The sequence below is a fragment of the Ceratotherium simum genome, chromosome 18 (assembly GCF_057802395.1).
Source record: "Ceratotherium simum simum isolate JZ-2026a chromosome 18, ASM5780239v1, whole genome shotgun sequence".
Taxonomy (NCBI): Eukaryota; Metazoa; Chordata; class Mammalia; order Perissodactyla; family Rhinocerotidae; genus Ceratotherium; species Ceratotherium simum.
Window position 1 is genome coordinate 12,432,594 of NC_141917.1, and position 20,198 is coordinate 12,452,791.

Sequence of the window (20,198 nt, forward strand, 5' to 3'; positions counted from 1 at the left end):
GTGTTAGAGGTTTTAAAAGATAGGAAATACTGTGTTCTGGCAGTTTGTATTGGGCTTTTCATTTGAAGATAAGTTAATCACATTTTCCCAGTTCAATCGCTAAATGTCTCTTATCATCTCTATATGTCCAGCTGGGGCGCCTTGGAAATTTTATAAGAGCTATAACCCATACCCCAGGAGCTTTCTGAATTCAGTTTAAGAAAGAAAATTAATATGTACGAATTAGAAAATAATCAGTTGTCATCAGTGTTCAACTCACAGATTTATTGATCACCTGCAAAGCTTTGTTCAATGTTCTCCAGCAGGTAGAGCAATGGAAACAATCGCCTGCAGAAACTGAAATCTAGTGGGGGAGAGAGACTTGTGGATAAGTAATTGAGGCCAGCATGACAGCTGCTTCCTACAGAAGAGATAGAAAGGACGTTGTGAGTGCAAATATCGCAGTGATAGAGATTAATTTTAGCGGGATGATCTGTATGCATTGAAGTATGAGTCAAGGCTTTATGGATAATCAAGAAACAAACCAAATTTATTTAAAACTAAAATATAGATTGTTGACATTGCTACGTAGCCCGCCAACAAGGGTTATGGTTGACGCATTCGGGGTAAGGTGGCTTGATGGAGGCGATTCCACACTTCTGAAATAGTCATGCTTTTGTTTGGCAGGAATATAACTGAAAAGAATATTGCTACGTTTGACACAGGTGCAGTGCACTGACGTAAACAAGTTGTATGTTTTCTAATTATTTGGTAACCAGAAACAAAATATATTAATGTATATGAATTCACTATCCTTTTCATTCTAACTTTTCTCTTATTCAGCTCCTCTTGCTCAATTTTTTTATTAATCTTGGAGGTTTTTGTTGTTAAGTACTGTGTAATTTCACAAACATAGATTTTATAATTTTATAATCAGGCCTTCTGTATGTTCTGATGTTTGAGATTTTCTTATCCTAGTTCACCCTCGTGCACTATGGGCAGGAAATGTGATTTGTGATCTGATTTTCTTTCAGGCTCTGGAGGATCGTCCTAGCTCACTCCTTGTTGACCAGGGAGACAGTAGCAGCCCTTCTTTCAACCCTTCAGACAACTCCCTTCTCTCCTCCTCCTCGCCCATTGATGAGATGGAAGAAAGGAAATCCAGCTCTTTAAAGAGACGGCAGTAAGACAGAAATGCTTTCATTGTCATTATTTGGCAGGTTTCCTCTTGTCTTGGTCACCCTCAGAAACATGACTGGGATTCATCTCTGAATCAGCACAGTGAGGAGACCGGGGTCTCTCATTGAGTAATTGTACATATGTTTGAAAAGCACTCAGAACCTCATAAGGGTCCCGTAAGCCATAGCTGCAGTTTTTATTGTTTTATTTGTGTATTATACTTTATTTATTAATAAGAATGACAGGAGACAAGAATATCTTCTGTCACTTCTGGCGAGGAACTCCTATACTTTCTATTGTATACGTAGTTGTGAAGGAAAAAGAAGACAACATAAAATTAGATGCAGTTCCAAAAACTTGAATATTTTTTGAACATTCCTTCGTGGTAGTGTTTCTCAGTTCCAGTAAAGCAGCTTATGGTGAAAGAAAGAGTCCTGAAAAATATTACAAAAGGTTTAAACTTGCCTTTGGAAAAGAGGAAAAACTTATACGCTGCATGAAGACAGAGACCTGGTGTTATTGTGTGCTGTATTCCAACATCTAGAGTGATACTGGGCACATAGGAGGTGCCGAGTTGGTGTTGGTTGAATGAATGAATGAACAAACCTCTTCAGGCCAATTGAGGTTGTTTGCTATAGTGATCGAGTAATTGTCTTCTGTTGTCTGAGTGACCTTAGACAGTTACTGAACTTTACAAAAGAAACACTTCTGAATGATGTGATCAGATCCAAGGCTTTAAACATCTGAGTTAAATTTTTCCTTGTAGGTCCAATGAAGCTTAAAATGACTTAATCATTAAAAAGCAAACAAACAAAAAACCTGCTTCCTTTAACGTCATGCCTTTATAACAGAGTTCTGTCTCAGCTTCTCTTGGTCGTCGTGTATGTGATTAGAGGGCAGTGGTATGAATGCATCCTGAATGCGAAGCGTCTTGTGACCTCTGCAGCCCTCTTGGGTCACCCCCCTGAACCTGTGAGTGATGTGGGACACGCAGGAATCGGAGACCCAGTTGTGCAAGTTTGATGTGTTACAGTACAGTCCCAGTGGGGTCTGACCTCACAAAAGCAAAAGTATGAAAGAATTCATTTAGATTGTAAACACTGGTTTTTCTTTCTCTTTCCAGCTATGTTTTGCAAGAATTAGTGGAGACAGAACGTGACTATGTGCGAGACCTTGGCTGTGTGGTTGAGGTATGTGTTTTCAGAGATTTAATAACCTATATTAGCCCCAAGAGTCATCAGAGGGGTATTGTGTTAGAAAGTTTAACACTGATACCTTCTCAAAAGCTTTAAAATATTTTTGACTGGAAAAAAAAACAACAACAAAATATTTCTGAAAAATAAAACTTAGCTAGCTATCTTCACAATCCGTATACGCTTTTAAAGGTTTCTTTTTTTGCATAGACCATCTTGACGTAATCATTTTTTATAATTAATTTTTATAATTATTATATCCAACCATTATATTTATGATATGGGAATCCTGCCTATATTGTTAAATCCTTATTATTTTATGAGACTGGGTATCACTGCAGAAATGGGAACATCATTGGTTGACAGAGTCAGTGCGGCCAGCTGTGGATTCAGTTCCATCCTGAATCCACCTGGATTCAGAGCTTGGTCTGTGGCTACACCAGGCCGTTTGCTTATAGTCTTCACGGAACAAATGTGTCACCATTTTCATTGCTCAGAAGTTGCTACACCCTGTGTAGACATAGCAAAACCACTGCCTTTCAAAATGAATCGAGGGCCATCTCCAAGCTTATGCCTGCTATTAAGTTGGGGGCATAATCATATTAATTTTTAAAAAGCTATTTTTCTAGTATACAATTTTGTTGCTTTCAGCTTTGCAGAAGTATGTACCGGTCAATGCTTTTTGGGTGCACATTCCGTCAAAAGTAACAGCTAGCGCAGTTAATTCTGTGACGTAGCAGATTTGACAGGCTTGCTTTGTTTACAGTCCTTGTTAATAGAATAAGTAACTTGAATACCTAAGAGCTTCTATACAGGCTAAATCCCGTCCGAGTTAAATAGAAGTTTTAAACCACATTTTAGCAACATATTTCATCAAGGATTGTTAAAAAATGAATGTATGAAATGTATATTGTTAAATCCTTGTTTAACTAGTTATGTAAATAATCCAAAAAGAAAAGGAAATCTCTTTATGTGAGATCAATGCTGAGAACAGAGGAAATATGTTTCTGGTCAAATATTTAATATTTATAAGCTGATAAGATGATTTGTTTTATGAAACCATTTATATTTATTTAAACTTCATTTCCTCAGAATTTTGATCTATGAGTGCTGAGCAGTTCAGGGAGAGAAAATCATGGCAATGAATGTAACGGTATCTTTCAAGTGCCCGTTAAGGACACTTTTCATATGGGGTTTATGTTTGGTTTTAAATAAAGAATTTCTGGTTACAAGACAGTGCATATGTCTGTTTTGTCCTTTATGACTATTAATCAACAAATCATTACTTGATTCAAACATGTTCGATGAAATAAACTTATTTTTAAATATTTCGTTATAGGGCTACATGGCACTTATGAAAGAAGACGGTGTTCCCGATGACATGAAAGGGAAAGACAAGATTGTGTTTGGCAACATCCATCAGATTTACGACTGGCACAGAGAGTATGTAAAATACGTGTCACACGTGGTGGTGTGCCCAGTATCATCAGTCAATAAACTGTGTGATGTCAGGCAAATGCTGAAGGACATTTATTGACCCATTTTGTTTTATTACCTGTGTAGCCTCGTGGAGGTAGCGAGTGCAAAGGAATGTTGATGGGCCAAGGACTTTTGTGGTAGCATTTCATGGCACGGGAAGAGTCTGTTATCTTCTTCATGCTGGTCTGCCCAGGGGCCCCCTGTGGGCGTGGCTGGGAGCACTGGCACCCGGCCTGACTGTCTGGGTTCATGGCCTAGTCCTGACCTCGGTCCTTTTGCTTCCCCTTTCACTACCTCTGTTCTTCATCTACACAGCGTGGGTCATAGTGTGGCCCACCTCATGGGCTTTTTGTGCAGAGCGACTGAGTTCTTGCGTGTAGAGCACTTAGAACAACATCTGCATAGATGAATGCTTCTAATTAGAATTGCAGCCACCTCTTGAATAAATACCAATCACCGTTAGAGAGTTTTAAAGATACTCATTTTTCCAACTGAATTTTAATGGAAAAATGGACATGATTGCCCATGAAAATCAGATTTGATCCCAGTGCATTGTCACACCTATCCTAACCAGGAGGAGTTCCAGTGTATTGCCGTGCCTGTCCTAACCAGGAGGAGATCCACGTTGGGGCAGATGCTACAGCAGCTGCCTCGGCCTGCCAGAGCTTGTCCCCGCACACCTGTCCCTACAGCCCAGAAGGAAGGAAGGGCAGTCGTCCACCCCTGTTTTGTTTCTGTGATCAGACCTAGTTTTAATGTTAATGGGAGCTAGTATTTGTAACCTAGAAATTGATTTTGAAAGTATTTGAGAAAACTTTATAAAACTGGCACAGGTAACATATTTAGTGTTTTATATGTTATTAACTAATTTGAGCCTCTTAAAATTATCATAGAAAGAAAATGAAACTCATAGGTACAAAGACCAAGTTTTTGGAAATAAAAATTGCTTTGAAACATTTACTTTTCTCTCAGTATTCAGCCAGGATGTTATTGCTTGTATTATTGAAAAAATGAGACAAAGGTGCTGGTCTGGTGGCATAGTAGTAAAGTTCGTGTGCTCTACTTCAGCAGCCCGGGGTTGGTGGGTTCAGATCCCAGGCGCGGACCTATGCACCACTCATCAAGCCGTGCTGTGGCAGTGTCCCACATACAAAATAGAGGAAGTTGGGCACAGATGTTAGCTCAGGACCAGTCTTCCTCAGCAAAAAAAGAGAGAGAGAGAGACAAAAGTGTTAATTGTCCAGAGAAAGGGGAAGTTGCCAGTCAAGGGATGCTCTCATTCTGCCTTTTTTGACTGTGTGTCTCTTCTTGCTTTCTGCCCTCACAAATTGTTTGCTGGGTACGGTATATTTAAGTATGTTCTTTACACTTCCCAGTTGCTCATGTCAGAAAGGACTAGTTTGAAAATAGAAACTTCAATCTAAAATCAGAAGGCCAAATTGGAAACGGTTCTAATATTTCTCCTCTTGTTTCAGGTTTTTTTTAGGAGAGTTGGAGAAGTGCCTTGAAGATCCAGAAAAACTAGGATCCCTTTTTGTTAAACATGTAAGTACAATAGCATTATTTATATTCTATTTTGGTAGTGTCACGTTTAGTCATTGGTTTATCAGATTAAAGAACTCTTCAGTTTACAAAAGAGCTTATGTTAAGAATAAAATCAAACTGCACAGGGTCAGCGAGTTGAAATTAAAATCCCCTCTTGCTCTTCTGCATATGAATGATCTGCTTTCCCCTTCACCTGGCCCCTCTGGCTGTTTAGCTCACAAACAGTCCAGGGCGGTCAGAGGGGGCCAGAGCCAGACCTGAAGCAGGAACATATGTGGACATGTCTGTGGGCAGACAAGTGTTTGGTGGAGAAGGTGATGTACCTTGACGTGCAGTGGGTTTAATGTAGTAGCCAAATATATGTGCGTGTCTAAAAGAAGTGTGTTAACATTAAAGGGGTTTTTTTGTTTTTTTATTTTATGAATATTTGTTCATGCTTTTTTTCTTTTTTAATTTTTTTATTGATGTCATAATAGTTAATAACATTTTGAGATTCCAGTTGTACATTATTGTTTGTCAGTCACCATATAAATGCACCCCTTCACCCCTTGTGCCCAACCCCAACCCCCTTCCCCCTGGTAACCACCAAACTGTTCTCTCTGTCCGTGTGTTAGTTTATGTTCCACATATGAATGAAGTCATACAGTGTTTGTCTTTCTCTGTCTGGACTATTTCACTTAACATAATACCCTACAGGTCCATTCTTGTTGTTGCAAATGGGATGATTTTGTCTTTTTTTATGGCTGAGTAGTATTCCATTGTGTGTGTGTGTGTGTGTGTGTGTGTGTGTGTGTATATATATACACACACATGACATCTTCTGTATCTAATCATCTGTCCATGGACAGTTGGATTGCTTCCACTTCTTGGCTATAGTGAATAATGCTGCAGTGAACATAGGGGTGCATAAGTCTCTTTGGATTGTTGATTTCAAGTTCTTTCGATAAATACCCAGAAGTGGGATAGCTGGATCATAAGGTATCTCTATTTTTAATTTTTTGAGGAATCTCCATACCGTTTTCCATAGAGCCTGTGCCAGTTTGCATTCCCACCAGCACTGAGTGAGGGTACCCTTTTCTCCACATCTTCTCCAACATTTGTTATTTTTTGCCTTGGTGATTATAGCCATTCTTATAGATGTAAGGTGATATCTTAGTATAGTTTTGATTTGCATTTCCCTGATAATTAGTGACATTGAACATCTTTTCATATGCCTATTGGGCATCTGTATATCTTCCTTGGTAAAATTTCTGTTCATATCCTCTGCCCATTTTTTGATCGGGTTATTTGTTTTTTTGTTGTTCAGTTGTGTGAGTTCTTTATATATTATGGAGATTAACCCTTTGTCAGATATATGATTTGCAAATATCTTCTCCCAGCTGGTGGGTTGTCTTTTCATTTTGATCCTGGTTTCCTTTGCCTTGCAGAAGCTCTTTAGTCTGATGAAGTCCCGCTTGTTTATTTTTTCTTTTGTTTTCCTTATCTGAGTAGACGTGGTATTCAAAAAGATCCCTCGGTGACCGATGTCAAAGAGCGTTCTGCCTATGTTTTCTTCTGGGAGTTTTATAGTTTCAGTCCTTACTTTCAAGTCTTTGATCCATTTTGAGTTAATTTTTGTGTATGGTGAAAGATAATGGTCTACTTTCATTCTTTTGCATGTGGCTGTCTAATTTTTCCAGCACCATTTATTGAAGAAACTTTCCTTTCTCCATTCTATGTCCTTAGCTCCTTTGTTGAAGATTAGCTGTCCATATATGCGTGGTTTTATTTCTGGACTTTCAGTTCTGTTCCATTGATCTGTGTGTCTGTTTTTGTACCAGTACCATGCTGGGTTTTTTTTTGTTTGTTTGTTTGTTTTATTATTATTTTTTTTTTCTTTTTCTTTTTCCCCAAAGCCCCAGTAGATAGTTGTATGTCGTACTTGCACATCCTTCTAGTTGCTGCATGTGGGACGTGGCCTCAGCATGGCCGGAGAAGCGGTGCGTCAGTGCGCGCCCGGGATCCGAACCCGGGCTGCCAGCAGCGGAGCCCGCGCACTTAACCACTAAGCCACGGGGCTGGCCCTATGCTTGATTATTATAGCTTTGTAGTATATTTTGAAGTCAGGAATTGTTATGCCTCCAGCTTTGTTCTTTCTTCTCAGGATTGCTTTAGCTATTCAGGGTCTTTTGTTGCCCCACATGAATTTTAGTATTCCTTGTTCTATTTCTGTGAATGTCATTGGGATTCTGATTGGGATTGCATTGAATCTGTAGATTGCTTTAGGTAGTATGACATTTTAACTATGTTTATTCTTCCAATCTATGTGCATGGGATATCTTTCCATTTCTGTATGTCATCATTGATTTCTTTCAATAATGTCTTAAGTTTTCATTGTATAGATCTTTCACCTCCTTGGTTAAATTTATTCCTAGATATTTTATTCTTTTTGTTGCGATTGTAAATGGGATTGTCTTCTTGAGTTATCTTTCTGTTAGTTCATTATTAGAGTATAGAAATGCAACTGATTTTTGTAAGTTGATTTTGTACCCTGCAACTTTTCTGTAGTTGTTGATTATTTCTAATAGTTTTCTGATGGATTCTTTAGGGTTTTCTATGTATATAATCATGTTGTCTGCAAACAGCGAGAGTTTCACTTCTCCATTGCCTATTGGTATTCATTTTATTCCTTTTTCTTGCCTAATTGCTCTGCCAGAACCTCCACTGCTGTGTTGTATAAGAGTAGTGAGAGTGGGCACTAAAGGAGCTTTTTTAGGAAAAATTACTATATTAGTAATTAGTGGCAAGAGTTTTTGTATCTTTGCAAATCTCTTTATTATCTGGCTTGATAGAAGACAGATGGATTTCATATCTACTTCTGTATTCAATCTATTGTGATGTCTTTAGTTAAAATATATGAAAAAAAATCCAGGCCTCAGGGACCCCCAGGGCATGAGTATTTTAAAAGCCTTTTCAGGGCCGGCCCCGTAGCTTAGCGGTTAAGTGCACGCGCTCCGCTGCTGGCAGCCCGGGTTCGGATCCTGGACACGCACCGACACACCGCTTCTCCGGCCATGCTGAGGCCACGTCCCACATATAGCAACTAGAAGGATGTGCAGCTATGACATACAACTATCTGCTGGGGCTTTGGGGGGGGAATAATAAATAAATAAATAAAAATCTTTAAAAGCCTTTTCAGATGTATAGATAGTTTTCTTAGATACTACACCAACACTCCACAAGTGATCGTTTCTTAAAGGTCACTTGCATCCTGGGATCTGGAAACCCATTAGTGTTATGCTGAAGGCCGTTGAGCTGTGTGCCGTGAAAGCTCTTCCCCCCCCGCACCACCTTGGGCATCGGGCACTGATCAGTTGGGAAATATTGGTTCACTGATCTAGACAGATCTTCCAGATGTTGAAACATGTCATTACACAACATCAAAAGATCAGATTTGTTAATATCGCCACCCATCTCTTCAGAAAAGTCTCTAAGTATTGTCAGGTTCATTCATGGTGGCAGATACGTTTTCCAAAATGCCAATTTTTTGCTTGAAAGCTTTAATTTTCATTATTAACAGACGTTGCCAGTTGTTTGCCTTAAAACGACTGGCTTATTTTGTTCATGTTCAAGAAAATGTCTACCAGATACCCAAGTGTAAATAATTATAGTTTGTGTCCATCATTGTTTCAAGTGCACATGGCGGTCCATTCAGACAAGCAGCTGGTTCAGCTCGGAGCTCTGTCTCACAGTGCTTTTCTTTGGGATGACTGTCGTATACAGCAGAAGTGTCGGGAGGACTTCCATTTTATCACAAGCATGTTGAAAACATGTATGCCTCATGCTTGAGTTTTAATAAAATGGAATTTTATAACTTCATCAGGACATTCTTAGTTGAAACTGGCGTTTTTTGCTGTGAGCATGTGGTGGTGAAGCATGTTTCCTAAGATAACAGCAGTTTCTCCCACCATTGGTTTTGCACAGCAGTGCAAATGTTAGCACAATGAAAAAGGGCAAATGACATCTTAGTGTTACTTTGAAAATAGTTTTGACCTAATGGATCCCCCAAAAGGCCTCAGGGATCCCCAGGGGTGTGCACACCACACTTTGAGGATCACTGGGTCAAGGAGTGGCTCATTGTCTACTTTTCCCTGCCTTCAGTATTTCAGATTAAAGAGCTTTTCCTTCCCTGCTAAGAACAGCCAGGCTTCCTAGGACCGTTTGGAGGGGTGGGAGTAATTCTTCATTTAGTATTAAGAACTGTGTTCTTTCACTGCCTCTGAGGCTTATGGGGTAAAGTGAGAGGTTTGATACATCTGAGGGAGCAATAATGAAGGACTGTTTTTGGAGCCACAAGGCAGAATGCTGACCTACCTCATGAATCTGGAATGTGCTCTCAAGAGCCTAAACCATACAGTTTCGTATTAAGAAGGTTTCCTTTATGAACGCGCCAAAATGTCCACGTGCTCTTACATTCCGATTGACTCCTGTTGTTTTAACCCGTCTGTTCACCTTTTTCGTTCCTAGGAGAGAAGGTTGCACATGTACATAGTTTATTGTCAGAATAAACCAAAGTCTGAGCACATTGTCTCGGAATACATTGATACCTTTTTTGAGGTAAGACCTAAGAGAAGAACAAAGTATTTCTGAATCTTTTGTTACAGTTGATTTCCAAAAATTAAAACATCATTTGTTTCCCAGGAGATGAAGCAATCCTCAGGAAATTAGCCTCATTTATAAGAGTTCTGAACCTATATTTCTTTCCTATGAATCAGAGAAATGAGTATGAATTTAATCTATGATTGAATCCCTTCGCATTCAGAAGACTGGGGTCATTGTTAAAATAAGGAGTTTTTTAATCAGTTTTAAACTGAAGGCTCATTACAAATTCAGAATAACTCATGATCTAAGCTTTTAACCTAAAAATGAAATACTTCTTTGGGTGAATAAAATAGCAATTGAAAGAAGGTCTTTAAACAAGCATAAAAGACTATTTTTGAAAAACAGCTCAGAAAGGTTAAAGTGTAAAACTGGTCATTCTGAGAAATAGTGAAGCACTGGTTGGTTTTCATGCAGTGGCCTCCTCTCTCATTACTTTCACTGATAGTTTTGTAGCTAGCATTTCTGACAATTACAAGGACAAATTGCCCTTTGAAAAAGCACCTAAGATCTTTTTTTCTCCTTTAAAACCCCAGGACTTAAAGCAGCGCCTGGGCCACAGGTTACAGCTGACAGATTTGCTAATCAAACCAGTGCAGAGAATTATGAAATACCAGCTGCTACTGAAGGTGAGGGGCCAGGGGCACATGCTGATGTCAGGAGTTTGTTTGGTGAGAGAGTAAGACTCGGTGAGGGGACTCTTTTTCTGTAAAAAATAAAGCAATCTTGTTATTTCTGATTTTAAATATTTTAGAGTAAATTTTTTAAAATTTAATATAACACCTTACACTATTTTCTCAGTTTTTCCTTTGTATCAAGTTCTGAATCAAAATGTCAGTTAAAGGGACCACCCCGGTGGCATAGCGACTAAGTGCGTGTGCTCCACTTCCACGGTCTGGGGTTCACGGGTTCGGATCCCAGGCGCGCACTGATGCACCACTTGTCAAGCCATGCTGTGGCGGCGTCCCATATAAAGTAGAGGAAGATGGCCACGGATGTTAGCCTAGGGCTAATCTTCCTCACCAAAAAAAAAAAAAATGTCAGTTAAAGTGAACTTTTTTCCCCACCACAGATCTTTGAATGCTAATGATTTTTCTGCAGCTCTGTTAACCTTACATATTTTCTAATCTTTTTGGAGCCTTGGATAAAATTATAATTTTAATCTCTGCCTATTTCTCTGTTGGCTCAGCAACAGCCCTTGATTGATTGAAATTCCTAAGCACAGCTAAAGGCAGAGGCACACATTTTTCCATGATAAAAGTGACTGTTTAAATGTCTTGAGAGTCCTTCATACGTAAAACTTAGAGCCTGGTTATGAGGAGAGATGAGAGCTTGTCTTGGAGTAAAACAGGAACCATTACCTGCTTGGGTAGATTTGATTGACTTGGCTCTGCTGCAGCTTGAAATCCACATAAGGATCCCTTTTTATTGTGTTACTGGGAAGAAAAAATGAGAAAGTAGAACTAAAGTGCATAGCCCATGCCTGGCACTTCATGAGTGACGAAACAGCTTCTGTCGTGATCATCATCCTTATCATGTCCTTCTCTCCATTTCCCACACAGGACTTCCTCAAGTATTCCAAAAAAGCTAGCCTGGATACGTCAGAATTAGAGGTACTTGCATCCCGGGAGCTGGGCCCTCCAGGCTCCCCCAACCCCGGCTCCTCTCTTAATCCCCATGTGTCTCCTAAGCAGCGTGTCCCTGGAGAGGCCTGTCCCTGGGAGGTCGTTGCAAAGGGTGGTGGCGGGTTTCTCCATCACCTGGACATGCCCGCTGCACATCAGAGGGCGGGGAGGGAGAGGTGCTGAACCTGGAGGTGTGTTTGAGAGTCAGCACACCGGCTTCCCCCGGAGAAGCTGACCACTCCCTCTGCTGTCCCCCGCCCGCAGAGAGCTGTAGAAGTGATGTGCATCGTACCCAAACGCTGCAACGACATGATGAACGTCGGACGGCTGCAAGGATTTGACGTAATGCGCTGCTCTCCTTTAACTCGCTCCTCTGGCTGCCGTCACTTGCTTTTGTCTTGGGTTATTTATCTCCACGTGTACAAAGCTGATCCTTTTTGCTTGGTTTTCTGTCTTCTCTCACTGTGCTTCATTCAGCCTGGCTGATATTTCCTTTCAACTTCTTTTTGGTGCGTTTGATTTGCTTTTTGAGGACCTTTCTCTGCTCAGAGCCCAGCACCTGGTGGCGGAAACAGGCAGGACTCTTGGGCCCTCTGCTGCTGAAACAGCAGAGTTTCCTTCCCTGGCAGGAGTGGGAAGCAGGAGGCCCCTGCCCATCTGTCCTCCCTGGGAGCTTGACTTCAGGGTCACTGTGCTCGTTGTCAGTCTAACAAACTTTTCTATGAGTTTGCCGGATTATTCATATTACATATTACCTATTAGTATCCTGAAGATATTCAGAACCAGAATCTTTTTTTTAGTTTAACTATTGAATAAGGAAACGAGAGAAGTTTTTACTTTTCTTGCCTGCTGTTTTGCTAGAGAATTAGGATTTAAAGTTGTGGTTCTCACAAAAGCACCCACAGGATCTCCTGGAGGGCTTCTGGAAACACAGGATCCCGTGCGTCTCTAATTGGGTCCTGCCGGGGGTTGCTAATGCCGCTGGTCCGGGGACTGTGCCGTGAGAATCGCTGTTCCAGCATGAACTGGACACTAGGTCCACTTTCAGTCTTTCATTGTAACTGAGGCCGGTGATTCATACAAAGTTTGGCAAGAATTTTCTTTAGATAATTATTCTCTTTGGAGCTAAGAACTCATTACAATAAAAGAAATTTTTAAGCTCTATAAATTAATAGAAGAAAAAATACATTATGAGAATAAGAAAGAAAACAAAACTTCATCTCTCTTAACTTAGAAAGCACCGTTTTCCTCTTCTCTCCCTTTGCCCCCTTTTCAGGGTAAAATTGTTGCCCAGGGCAAGCTGCTCCTGCAGGACACCTTCCTGGTCACAGACCAAGACACGGGGCTTCTGCCTCGCTGCAAAGAGAGGCGGGTTTTCCTCTTTGAGCAGATCGTCATTTTCAGCGAACCACTTGATAAAAAAAAGGGCTTCTCCCTGCCGGGATTCCTGTTCAAGAGCAGCATCAAGGTAACGCGTGCTCGCGTGTTGTCACGTGCTGACCCATAATTTTCTCATACATTTCAGAGCCTTTAAATCCACTCCGTCCCTGCACTGTCTGTGTTCTCACGTGGCTCATGTCTTGCACATGTCTCGCTTGATCACAGCCCTTCCTTTTCCGGGTGAGGAGACCTCGGCTTGGTTAGTTTTTGTGCTCCACCTTCTTGGGACCGTATACACTTATTTAAGTTCAGGGGCACAGATTTGGAGTATTGCTCGAAGCCCAGAGCAGACAACTTACCCAGCGTCTTATTCTTTGCCTCTGTTCAATGAGGGTGTACTGCGCCCTCAGTGCTAGGCGTGGGCTGCAGGAGTGGACAAGACAGGTGGTCTGTGCCTGGGCTAGCTTGCTCTCTGATGGAAGAGAAGGACGAATAAAAAGACAAAATAATTGCAAATGGCCCTGAGTCCTGTAAAGGGGACAACAAAGGATGAGTTAGAGAAAAGCGGAGGAGGAGGTCTCAGGTCCCAGCCACCTGCCCACACCCCCGGTTCCTCCGCCTCTGCAGCTGTGCAGGCCCCAAGGTCAGAAGGGAGATGTGTTAGGGCCTCCTACTCTAAGCTGCCAGGGTCCCCGTCAGGGACAGGGACAGGGAACCTCTTAGGCCCTCTGAGCCCTGAGGGTTCAGTACACAGGTGGGACACTACACCCTCTTCCTTCTCACTCCCCACTTGAGCTTCTGTTGGCCACCTCCAGCAGCCTCCCTTGGGCTGGGGGAGGGTCTTCTGCCCACCAGTGCCTGGGGAGGCATCAGAGCCAGGCCACAGGATGCTGGGCCGCCGGCCCTCTCCTATCTCACACCATCCTCCAGCCCCTCCCGCCCTGGCCATTTGAGGCCCATCCGTGTTCATCACTGACACCCACCCGTCACCTGAACTTCTCGCCTGTTCTTTGCACGGGTCTGGTGACAGAAACTCCGTCACCACAGACGTTCCCTTTATATGTTATTTTACATATCCTCCTTCTGTAAAATTATTTGACACAGTTTACATATGATAGCACATATAACTTCATAACACATGTTATATTAATATTCAAGGATTTTTAATGGTGTCATGTTATTCCTGGGCAGTCAAGTAAGGGATAAACATTGGGTCATCCTATAGGAGTTTGAAAACAGGTAATGCTGGGCCCACATTTCTAGTGAATTATTCAAGCTATTAGTTAATCCTCACTTACTTGAATTAAAAGTCATTCAAAAGCTTCAAGATAATGATTTCTGAAGCAGTAAAAATGATAGCTCAACTAAAAAGTGGTTGTTTCCATTTTGACATAGGATGAACTTTACTTTGCAGTTGACTAGTGGGAATAAATGTGCTTTAATTTTTTTATTGTAGTAAAATACACATAACATAAGATTTACCATCTTAACCATTTTTAAATGTATAGCCCAGTGGCATTAAGTACATTTGCATTGTTGTACAACCATCACCACCATCCATCTCCAGAACTCTATTCGTCTTGCAAAACTAAAACTCCATGCTCATTATACACACTAACTGCCCACTCCCTCTCCCCCTAGCCCCTGGCAGCCACCATTCTACCTACTGTGTCTATGAATTGACTACCCTAGGGACCTCATCTAAGGGAAATCATAGCAGCATTTGTCTTTTTGTGACTGGCTTATTTCACTGAGCATAGTGTCCTCAAGTTTCCTCTCCATTGTGGTATATGTCAGACTGTCCTTCCTTTTTAAGGCCGAGTAATATTCCATTGTATGTATATACCACCTTTTATTCATCCATCCATCAGTGGGCACTTGGGTTTCCTCCACTCTTGGGTTGACTATAGTGAATAAATGCTTTCATTTTTTTAAAGGTGAGTTGCCTTTGCCTAGAGGAAAATGTGGAAAATGATCCCTGTAAATTTGCTCTGACATCGAGGACGGGTGACGTGGTGGAGACCTTCGTTTTGCATTCATCCAGTCCGAGTGTCCGGCAAACGTGGATCCATGAAATCAACCAAATTTTAGAAAACCAGCGCAATTTTTTAAATGGTAATGTGTATTCTGTTACTGGGTGTGTTTTTTCTTTCCCTAATGTACACATTTCTATTTCTATTTCTCCTCTCTCTCCTATTACATACGAATAATGACAGGACTTAACACTACTACATATATCCCTTCATTTCATCTTCACAACAGCCTTATGTGGCAATTACTGCTGTTATTACCGTTTCACAGATGAGGAAGCTGAGACACAGAGTGGACTAGTAATTTGCTCAAAGTCCCACAAGTTGTTGGTGCAGAGTCAGGATTCCAAGCAGGCCCCCTGGCTCTTGGGCGTGTGCCCTCACCACCAACTGCTCTGTCCTGTCCCACACAGTCTCTTGCACCATGTGCGCACCAGAGCCCTGTCCTGACAGGAATGCATGAGAACAACTAAGGCAGCAGGTGGAATTGGCCAAAGATGTTGGAGACATTCTTGCGTGCAGCTTTAAAATTTGTGTGCCATTGCATCGCACATCCACACTTCCCTCCTCCGTTAAAACACAAGATGTATTTTTTTTCCTTCCCAGCTTCCGTGACATAATTACAGAGGAGCTGCAGAATACCTTAGGGGACTGTCTTCTCTTCAAGGAGAGTGACCATACTGATCTTACATGGCAGATAATTTCTGTGACCTAAAACTGCTTGCTTCTCTTTGTGATGGCTGCCGTCAACTGTGGTTTTAATTTGGTGATCATTGAAGAGCTTCGAGAATTCAGTCAGAAGCTAAATACTCATTTAATGGCTTTTCTTTGTCCTTGTTTCCGTGTCCATGTTCTGTGTCTATGCCCCAGCCCAATAGGATGTTATCATTTCTCTGTCACCGTAAAACCACCTCCACACTTCGCATGACGTTCCGGAGCCGGGAATGCAGGCACTCAGTGAAAAATCAAGGTCACGGGGCATTTTTGTCCAAGTGGTCGTCAGCTGCCTGGGTGTTATCTCCAAGCTCCTATCCAGATTGTAGACCTATCATTTTTGACGTTTGCAGTTAGAAATGGATGCATGGGTATGGTGAGGGTTGGGGGACAGTTCCTATGCATGTGGAAAAAGGTTTCACTCCTATGACAGGGAGCAAATGCAGGTCTCTTTAAATATGTTATTCTTAAGTGATGCATTAAATGCCAATCCGTAGCATGTAATTATTGGGAGCTCTCTAAACTTTTACCATCTTTAGAATAAAATGAACTGCCTCTCAAATTGCAAGCATGAGTAGGCCATGCTGTGCAAGTTTATTGGACATCAGTCTAGGTGGTAATAACGCCTATTCGGGAGGATTGGATGAGATCAGGAATGGAGCGGGAGCTCTGGGCATGGCAACCCCTTCTCTCTCTCTCTCTCCCCTTGTTCCTGTAAGAGGCCGTGGCCAGCACGGTTTGTAAAATGTCATTTGGCTCCAGGGTGCTTCCTCACACGTGCCTGATGCCTCCCAGGCAGTAAGAGGCCACGCCTGATTGTTGGATTTCTCGGAGTTTTAACACTTTCAGAATCTGTGTTAGTGTTTTCATATATCTCATTTGGCATGTTTCTTGCAGATGATTATGTAACAAACTAAATCACTAAGTCGAGAGATGGGACAGCTTTACGACCCACAGGGTCTTGGTGGAGCTCTCTCCCTTCCCTTGTCTTTCGTGTCCAGTCTGCAAACAGCGGTGGTCCCTAATACCGCCTCTGTGCCTGGTAATCACAGGGATTCCTCAACTCCCAGCCAGGCTCTTCTTTGCCTAATTACTCTCTGGTTTAAAGACCTTGGCAGCCACTGCACTAAACTTTCCCCCAGCAAGGGAGCCAGCTGGTACCTGTGGAGACCCAGCTGAATGTCCCCTAATGGTGGGCTAGGCCTGCTGTCGACACTGGTCTGGGATGCTCCGGACTGATTTGACTCTCTTGTGGCAGGGATGCTAAGGCTCTGCTTGCTGTTCCCCAGCCCCATCCTCATTCACTCTGTGCTTCTGCTCCCTTGGCCTCCCCCACACGCATACACACACACACACACACACTTCCCTTGATGGAGTCAGTCTAACTCTGTTCACAAACGGAAGGGTAGCATGCAGGGCCTTTTCCTTTGCTGATGGCTGATGTCCTCAGCTGTCTCCAGGATGGGTGGCCGGTTATAGGTCGTGATGATTAAAAGTTAGTGGATTACCCTATGGCTGAATCTCTTCTGTGTCTTGTGTGTTTTACAGCCTTGACATCACCAATCGAGTATCAGAGGAACCACAGCGGGGGCGGCAGCAGCGGGGGCAGCGGTGGGGGCAGCGGCAGCGGTGGGGCCCCCAGCGGCGGCGGCAGCAGCAACCACAGCGGTGGCCCCAGCAGCTGTGGTGGCCTCCCCAGCTCGAGCAGAAGCAGACCCTCCCGGATCCCCCAGCCTGTCAGACACCACTCCCCCGTGCTGGTCTCCTCTGCAGCCTCGAGCCAGGCAGAGGCAGACAAGATGTCAGGTATGTCCACTCCCGGCCCTTCACTGCCTCCTCCCAGCAGCAGCCCCGCCCTGGAGGCTGGCCCCGGCCAGCCCGGCAGGGACCCCCCCAGCGGAGAGTCCGAAGGCCCTGAGCGAGAAGCAGAGCAGATCCCCAAGATGAAGGTGATTGAGAGCCCCAGGAAATCCGCCGGGAATGCTGCGGGTGCAAGCCAGGATGGAAATGCCAAGGAGGTGCGGGCCAGCCCGGAGGACAGCCGCTCTCGGAGTGGCCTGGGCTCCCTGCCCCTGGGAAAGCCCAGGCCCGGGGCCATCTCGCCTCTGAACTCTCCTCTCTCCACCGCGTTCCCTTCTCCGTTCGGCAAGGAGCCCTTTCCCCCCAGCAGCCCCCTGCAGAAGGGGGGCTCCTTCTGGAGCTCCATCCCCGCCTCCCCTGCCAGCCGGCCGGGCTCCTTCACTTTCCCGGGGGACAGTGACTCCCTCCAGCGGCAGGCGCACCGCCACGCGGCCCCCAGCAAGGACACGGACCGCATGAGCACGTGCTCCTCGGCCAGCGAGCAGTCCGTGCAGTCCACCCAGAGCAATGGGGTAAGAGCACCCGGGAGCCTCCGCCCGCCCGCCCCACTGCCTCTGTCCCGCCAGCTCTTCTAAACCTCCCGTCGCCGCCTCCTACTAACTCCTGCTCTCCGGTGCTGCGCTGCAATCCTCAACTCCTGTGGCCTCCCTGTGCACTCACCGAGTAGACACACGTGTAGCTGTGTGTGTGCGTGTGTCCGCGACCCGCAGGCCTGGACAGGCGCCCAGCACAGAGCCGACACAAACGCCTTCTAACCCTCTGCTCCGGGTGGACAGCGTGCTCTCATCTCTACTAACTCGCTCCTTGCTTTGTCTGTGTCTCCTTAATACGAGAAAGCAGATCATTAACCTTTTGAATGCAGCATCTGTAAGTCTGTTACATTTTCTGACCAGCAGAATATCTTGGAACTGCCTTTTTAGCCCTGCCTTCCTCTCACACAATTTTTTAGAGGGGTCAGTGTCTCTGCTGTCTACCTCCTATTTCCGTTGAAACCTGTACACTTTAAGCTTTTTGTTCATCGCTTGGTTGTGCTCTTTTATGCCTTAAATGATCTTTGCAGCATTTTTGACTCATCTGCTGAAAAAAAAAAATCCCTCAAGAAAACTTCCAGCGGCAACTCAAAGCAAACTAAGCTGACAAAATGGGGGGAAGGAGTCTCTCCAGTGGAAATATTTGCCCCCCCCCCCCAACAAAGTTTCACTCTGGAAGAGAGACTGCTCTAGGGGCTTCTGCAGATGGGGCTCCTGGCTGCTGCTGGGGGCTGAGGCAGAGGCGGGGGCGGAGGCGGGCGGGACTGGGAGTGTTCTGCGTTCTGTGCAGCAGAGGGCGCTCCTGGGCATCCTCTCCCTGGTTCTGCCTTTCACTGCGTTGTGTTCTCACGCAGAAGGGTTGCTGTGGTGGGTTTTCCCCCCGTTTTGTGGCTTCCTCACTGTCCTACCCACGTGTTTCCTATAAGGCAGTTGGCCTGACCCGTAACACTTTCCTGAAGGCCTGTGTGAGGGAATAGAACTGTTCTAATGAGTGTATGTGTGATAGCTTTATAAATTTTTAAATACATTTCCCTAAAAGGGTCTGTGTCTCTTTATAAAAAAAAGAAATCTGGCTTTTGCGTATCTCTCTCCTCTGGACTTGAATGAATGCCTTGTTTGGGTTGACTTGCTGTTATCCTTTCTTCCTGTGTTTTGTTATGTATTTTGTTAAATTCAATCTTAATATTTAATTGTGGAAGAAATTAGGAAATGGGTCTTGGTACATTTGTTTACCCTTAAGTGTTATTATCAAAAATAAGTGGTCAGGGCAGGCATGCTCTGCAGTGGCCCTCACCGGTGTCCTGACTGTGTCCTGCACAGTAGCTCAGCCCCTCCTTTAGATTGGAAAGGCTGGGTGAGTGTCAGAGCGCGATTTCAGTGATGCCGCCTGCCGGCACCCGGTTGACTTCCCAGCGTGCAGACATGGCCTTCCAGCTGAGACCCCTACGAAATCCACCGGAGAGCCGCTTGTGAGCTCGTCCTAACCTGGACTGTTGCCCACAGCACCCGAGGAGTTCTCAGGGTGGGTGTTCCAGCTGCTCCACTGCAGGAGCCCGTGCAGGTCTCTGGGCAGCGGTGAGTGTTCATGATTACGGCCACCGCCTGGCCCCTCCCAGGATGCTCCCTCTGAGACAGGCACAGTCCCAGGGGGCACATGTTCCACAAGTTTTAGGTTGCGAAGGTTACCTCTTATTTCTGCCTCTCCCTTTTTCTTCTGTGGCAGGGAACCTGGAAAGGGAAATTGCCAGTGTTTTAGATGAGTCAGAGGGCCTTATAGAGATGCCCTAGAGGCCTAAAATGGGGGTTGGGTCTCCAGGGCTCTGAAGTATTTCAGTTAAAAGGAGCCGTCGCCCTGCCCTGCTCCCACCCACTTGAGCCGTCTTATCCTCCTGGCGGGTCAGCAGTGGCCTCCTCCTTGACCTCTTCCCTGGAGCTGTCTGCGGCCACAGCCGAGCAGCTCTGCCTAACCCACGGCCCGGGTCCTCCTTCTTCCTTTATGTGGGCACCTTCTGGAAAGTTCTACTGAGAACAGGAGTGGAGTGAATG

The 20,198-nt window shown here is 44.1% G+C and overlaps 1 protein-coding gene across 3 annotated transcripts in view; it reads left to right on the plus strand.

Annotated features, from left to right (window-relative positions):
* Positions 1-20,198, plus strand: part of TRIO (trio Rho guanine nucleotide exchange factor) — a 355,370-nt gene that overhangs the window by 319,900 nt on the left and 15,272 nt on the right. For all 3 annotated transcript variants that reach the window (XM_087443141.1, XM_087443142.1, XM_087443143.1), the window contains 11 exons: positions 1,014-1,162; positions 2,282-2,348; positions 3,691-3,794; positions 5,306-5,375; positions 9,882-9,971; positions 10,550-10,642; positions 11,576-11,626; positions 11,903-11,980; positions 12,915-13,106; positions 14,956-15,133; positions 17,311-18,134. In XM_087443141.1, coding sequence (XP_087299267.1) covers positions 1,014-1,162; positions 2,282-2,348; positions 3,691-3,794; positions 5,306-5,375; positions 9,882-9,971; positions 10,550-10,642; positions 11,576-11,626; positions 11,903-11,980; positions 12,915-13,106; positions 14,956-15,133; positions 17,311-18,134 — 1,896 coding nt within the window. The remainder of the gene's footprint in view (positions 1-1,013; positions 1,163-2,281; positions 2,349-3,690; positions 3,795-5,305; positions 5,376-9,881; positions 9,972-10,549; positions 10,643-11,575; positions 11,627-11,902; positions 11,981-12,914; positions 13,107-14,955; positions 15,134-17,310; positions 18,135-20,198) is intronic.